The 6152-nt window shown below is 49.0% G+C and overlaps 1 protein-coding gene across 1 annotated transcript in view; it reads left to right on the plus strand.

Annotated features, from left to right (window-relative positions):
• Window positions 1–4935, plus strand: part of SPAG17 (sperm associated antigen 17) — a 116954-nt gene extending 112019 nt beyond the window's left edge. Inside the window, exons 38-39 of the mRNA XM_048482805.1 lie at window positions 1103–1214; window positions 4760–4935. Coding sequence (XP_048338762.1) covers window positions 1103–1214; window positions 4760–4935 — 288 coding nt within the window. The remainder of the gene's footprint in view (window positions 1–1102; window positions 1215–4759) is intronic.
• Window positions 4936–6152: the final 1217 nt, after the last annotated feature.

Below are 6152 nucleotides of genomic sequence, written 5' to 3' on the forward strand. Positions count from 1 at the left end.
AGAAGGTCCCGGGTTCAATCCCGGGCATCTGCAATTAAGAAAATCAGGCAGGAGGCATATTAAAAACTTCTGCCGAAGTTCTAGGGCACGTCCGCACACGCAGAATAATGCACTTTCAATCCACTCTCAATGCACTTTGCAGCAAGATTTTACTATTTGGAATAGCAAAATCTGCTTACGAACCATTGTGAAAGTGCATCGAAAGTGCATTATCCTGCAAGTGCGAAAGTGCCCCTAGAGAGCCATTGCCGGTTTGAGCACACAGTCTTAACCTTGATGGACCAATGGTCTGGTTCTGCTTCAGGCAACTTCAGCTTGTGTTCACAGTCCCAATGGAACTTTACACAGCTTTCTTCCCGGTGTACAAATGTAGATCAAGGCCTCTCCCACACATGCACTCCACTTTCACAATTCTTTGCAAGTGGATTTTGCTATTGCACACAGCTGCAAAGTGCATTGAAAGTCAATTAAAAGTGCATGTGCGGAAGGGGCCAAAAATTTGGAAGAGAATTGCGATGGATAGCTGGAAGGACTTGGCTTATATGAGTACACTAGCCCAGTATGTCAGGTGAGAATGCATTTCAGGGGTCGGATTGTTAGGTCTGCAATCTATCTTTGGGCAATGCTGGCCCTCCTGGCCTTTGGGTTGGGCGCCATCTGTGCATGCATCTGTGCATGTATTTTTATCTGTAATTTTTGGAATTGCTGCTATAATGTATTTTAATGAATTTTAATGTTTTATTGCTATATTGTGTTTATGAGATCTTATATTGTATTTGTTTAATGTCTCATTGTACACTGCCCAGAGCCCTTCAGGGGTTGGGCGGTCTATCAAGATAGATCAATCAATCAATCAATCAATCAATCAATCAATCAATCATGCAGCCACCTACAGTGTGGCATGCACATCTTCTAGATCATTTTCTTGTGTTCTCTGACTCTTCCCAAATGAACATTCTCTGTTCAGTACCAAACAATACCGAAAAGCCCAGGTTGGCTTATTTGAGAGATGCATCTCTGTTGTTCTCATTTTTTTTCTTTGTTATAAAAGTACTGCCATAATATCCCACCCCCACCCACCCCCTCCAATTATTTGTTCCAGGTTCCAGACCTCGAACAACTTTCAAAAGCGCTCCCTCCATTTCCGAAGAAAAAAAATTTGTTGGAAACCATTACACGTTCCCGTGAAACTGAGATTACTGACAGCAGCTTAGGTAAAACTGATCTGCTAGACATAAAAATCTGAATTTGATAAATCCATTTACTGGCTTTGAGTTTGAATGCACTGGCCCGGATCCTAAGATTCACTTCTGTGACAGGGATGGATGGCCATCCGCTGCAGAGTGCATTCCTCCAGCACTAGATGCTTCTGCTCATACAAGGCCAGGGTCTTCCAATGAGTCAAGAAGTACTTAGCACTGGAGGAACATGCTGAACAGCAGAAGATTGCCCACAGCTGATACAGTGACTTGTAACAGCTTCATGCTGGTGGCAGTCATTAGACCCATAACGTTAGATGCAGGGAAGAAATAGATTGTTTTACTGAGAACTGAAATTCGTGGAAAATCCGAGCCTCCCTTCCTCTAGAGGTTTGGAGGTGAGGTAGGGCTGTTATGCACTTGTGGTCTGCCCTGGGGTGAGCTGACATTCCTTCAGGGCAGATTCTTGGTTTTTCCCCTTCCAGAATTCACTGCTAGCCAGATCAGAGAAGTCCCGCAGTTTCCGAAACCTCTTTAAGTGCATTTTTCCATTTTCTTTGAAGATCTGTTATGTGTGCTCAGCTCACTGCAGCTTTGCTCACCCCTCCCATCTTCCCCTGCTCACCTAACAGCAGTTCCTGCCATATTCAGCCAGTAGAGCATCCCAAAAAATGTTCTTTTGTAAACAAAAGGGGGAAAAGCAGCAGGTAGCAAGCAAGTGGCGGGTAAGGGAAATAGCAGCTGGCTCATCTGGGGAAACTTTGCAATAAGAGAATCCTGGGTTAGCACTGGGAACCATGGGGGAAACCCACTGTGAAGAAAACAACCATGGAATAAGCCCTGCATGCATAGTAGGCTACAGTCTTTTCCTTTGGGTAGGGCAGTCAACCATAGTCGTGACCTGAATGGACTAGGCTAGCCCAGTCCTGTCAGACCTTGGAAGCTAAGCAGGGACGGCCCTGGACAGTGCTTGGATGGAAGATCACCAAGCAAGTCCAGGTTTGCTGCATAGAAACAGGCAATGGTGAAAACACCTCTGGACATCTCTGGTCTTGGAAACCCTACGGGGGTCACCATACGTCGGCTAAGACCTGACAGTACTTCACAACACCAATCAACCGTCCAACTTGGGTTACAGCTCATTGGCAAACTGACCAGCTAAATGCTGCTCTGGCTGAACAGAGTAGGTCTAGGCAGGCATCTTATCTGTGTGTTCACCCACAAGCCTTCTGGTCTTACCCCTGAGCAGTCTGCATAAGGTGAATGCATAGAGCTGTAATTCTCAACCTTCCTAATGCCGCGACCCGTTAATACAGTTCCTCATGTTGTGGTGGCCCCCCAACCCTCACCACTATCTTTAAGAGTGCAATGTCAACATTAGCCCAAATAAACTCAAAAATACACACGTTGCACTCTGGCTGTGTCTAATCTTATATATTGATCTTACATATAATTAAACAACTTAACACTTCTATTTGTATTTACATTTCCTTATTTCTCTGACAAAGTTCTTAAAGATACAGCATAAGTCTTCCAACTCTTAACGAAAGGCAGAGATGGGAGCGGGCAACTCTTAACAGAGAGCCAATATACCCATTAGAAGCCTCAAAGAACTGTTGGAAGTTGTTTGAACATACTGGCATACTGAGGAAGACGCACGAAAAACGTTCTATACGCGCGAGACGTTTTTATGTAGAACCTACAGAATTGGAATATGGACTATATGGAACTGAAGCTTTGTTTCTGAACAAAGAATTGAATGGACTAAGTGATTATTTATGTTTAGTTATAAGAGTTGGAAGACTTATGCTGTATCTTTAAGAACTTTGTCAGAGAAATAAGGAAATGTAAATACAAATAGAAGTGTTAAGTTGTTTAATTATATGTAAGATCAATATATAAGATTAGACACAGCCAGAGTGCAACGTGTGTATTTTTGAGTTTATTTGGGGGCCCCAACCCTAACATTTATCCATTTTACAGATGGAGAACACTGATGCAGAGAGTCTTAGGCGACCCCTGTGAAAGGGTCATTCGACCCCCAAAGGGGTCCCCCGATCCCCAGGTTGAGAACCACTGGCATAGAGGAAGGGCCCACGCACACAGCCTCTCCCTGGGATCATCACTGTCCCACAACCAGTGTCACTGAACACGGGGAGGGGATAATGGCCCTTTGTCCACCCCAAGCAGACCACTCAGCAACCAAATGGAGGTACAGGGTAGGGCCAGCCCACGGACCCTGCACTTCCACTCTGTGCAGTGAATGAACCTACAGGTTGGCCATCTGCATGGGGCTGCTACTTCTCTGTTGCAGTGACTGGTAAGCATCCGGTGAGATTTCCAAGTAGTGGTTTTACATGTTGATGTTTCTCTCTGCAGAGAGACCTTTTCATTCCTGCAGAGTGCATGGAGGCAAAATACGTTGGAGCTTTCAACAAGCACGTTTGTGCATGGAGAACCAAAGACACTTGGAGCCAGTTTGTAGTTTCAAGCTAATCTGAGGAGTCTTCATTAGAGAACTCGATTCTAGCTAGAAGAGGGACGAGATAGATTCTGTATTGTAATCTAACAAGCTGGACAGCATCCCTCTTCATTCAGCTTGCTAGATTGCAATACAGAATCTATCTCGTCCCTCTTCTAGCTGGAAGAGGTGCAAGATGGAGGAGTGTGTACAAGATTGATGGAGAGTGGAGGAGATGCTGGATGAAAGGAAGTTTCTTGAGAGGTGCAATCTACACATCAAAGGGATAGTGTCAGAGCAGTAGTGAAAAGGTGCCCAGTGTCTTGGCCCCTCTAGCTCTCTGACCAAAGGTGTATCTAGGAAAAATGTAGCCCCCCCCCCGTGGCACCCCCCCCCCCGTGACTGAATGGCTGCAGCCCAGGGACATTTGGCCTCATACATCCCCCTAGGCGGTACGTCTCTGTCTCTGACTCACAAATCAGTCCCCCTGTGTCATTGAGGCAGGAGACAATGTAAAGACCTTTGCTTCCAATACATCAAAGGTAAGCTGTAGAGGTGAACTGGGAGGCCAAATGGCCCTGGGGGAAGACTACCAACCCCACCCCCCACTCCCGAATGAGGAAGGTAAAAAGGGGAGGATAAAAATTATAGTTGCTGGCTGCCAGCAACACCCACTTCAAGCAAGGAGGGGACGTTGGCTTGTAGCCGCAGCTCCTTCTCATCTGTCGCCATGAAAAGCAAGAACCGGCAGCTAAGGCCATCTGCTTTCCCCTTCAGGAAATGGGGACCACCCCACACAAAGAAAGGACTGCTCTGAGCAAAGCAAGTCTTAGTTCACTTGGGGCCAGAGTAGCCCGTATGAGTGCAAACTGGACTCCCAGGCCAGCTTAATGGCTCCTGAGAAGCAGCCATTACCTCCATAACTGGACCATGATCCAATCTAGAGGGCTTAAGCATCAAGTCTTATAGCATGTCTAGAAGTGCATCTCACCCACCTAACTGCAGTCAAGTTGGAGATTCCTGTATCATTATCAGAAGTATTTCTATGTAGAGTTGCCTCCTGCTGCTTTATCAAAAGGAGCCACTGTCTTTTTTGCAGAAATCCTGAGCCGTTCAATCTCGAAAGACCTTTCAGACGAGTTCTTTAATCTCTCGTGGTGTTCTTCAGTCCGTGCTGAAATCTATCCGGATCCTCCCTCAACAGGTACAGTGTTCAGTTGGGTAGTTGGCGATGGGAGAGATACTCGTGTGGCACAATGGCTAATGCTGGACTAAGATCTGGGAAATCTACAATACTAAAACATGTACATTGGTTGGCTAAATTGGTTAAATAAAAATTAGTTAAATTGGTTAAATAAAAATTGGTTAAATAAAAAAAAGTAGCCTTGGGCCATTTATGCACTTCTTGTCTGCTCTGCAGTGAGCGTGCATTCCATTCGGGTCAGATTCTTGGTTTTGTACACATTTTCCCCACTCCCAAACTTACTACATCGCATATCAGAGAATCCCTGCAATTTCCAAAAGGAGCTAAAGTGTGGCTTTTCCCCCTGCCTTCACTGGAAAAGCAAAGGAGAGGACCATGCTTTACTCTCTCTTTGGATTTTCTCACTCCTCCCCATGTTCCCCCACCCACCCACCAGCTCTTCCTGCCATGCTGTTCTGTTTATTTCCATGCTTCCGGTCTGCTGATAATTCAATGTACCAGTGAAATTAACGTGGTCTACTGAATTATAGGTAGCCCAAAAATGGCACCCCCCAAAAGGCAGCAGTCACCAAGAGGGAGGTTGCACAGAAAGGAAAGGAAGCAGTGGGTGGGCAAAATGTGAGATTGGATTGCACAGCTGGGGAAACTTCACAGCAAGAGACTTCCCTTTTAAACGGACAACCACAGGAAAATCCCACTGCGAAGCACACGGTCATGCCACAGGCAGTAAGTGCATGAGAGCCTTTGATGAGATTGTATGTAGGACTGTATCAGTATTTCGGTGCTGTGTGGTTTCCAGGCTGTATGGCCGTGTTCTAGCAGCATTCTCTCCTGACGTTTCGCCTGCATCTGTGGCTGGCATCTTCAGAGGATCTGAATGGTGGGGGGGGGGGGGGGTGGGGGGGGGGGGGGGTGGGGGGGGGGGGGGGTGGGGGGGGGGGGGGGTGGGGGGGGGGGGGGGTGGGGGGGGGGGGGGGTGGGGGGGGGGGGGGGTGGGGGGGGGGGGGGGTGGGGGGGGGGGGGGGTGGGGGGGGGGGGGGGTGGGGGGGGGGGGGGGTGGGGGGGGGGGGGGGTGGGGGGGGGGGGGGGTGGGGGGGGGGGGGGGTGGGGGGGGGGGGGGGTGGGGGGGGGGGGGGGTGGGGGGGGGGGGGGGTGGGGGGGGGGGGGGGTGGGGGGGGGGGGGGGTGGGGGGGGGGGGGGGTGGGGGGGGGGGGGGGTGGGGGGGGGGGGGGGTGGGGGGGGGGGGGGGTGGGGGGGGGGGGGGGTGGGGGGGGGGGGGGGTGGGGGG

This window comes from Sphaerodactylus townsendi, unplaced genomic scaffold (genome assembly GCF_021028975.2).
Source record: "Sphaerodactylus townsendi isolate TG3544 unplaced genomic scaffold, MPM_Stown_v2.3 scaffold_23, whole genome shotgun sequence".
NCBI lineage: Eukaryota > Metazoa > Chordata > Lepidosauria > Squamata > Sphaerodactylidae > Sphaerodactylus > Sphaerodactylus townsendi.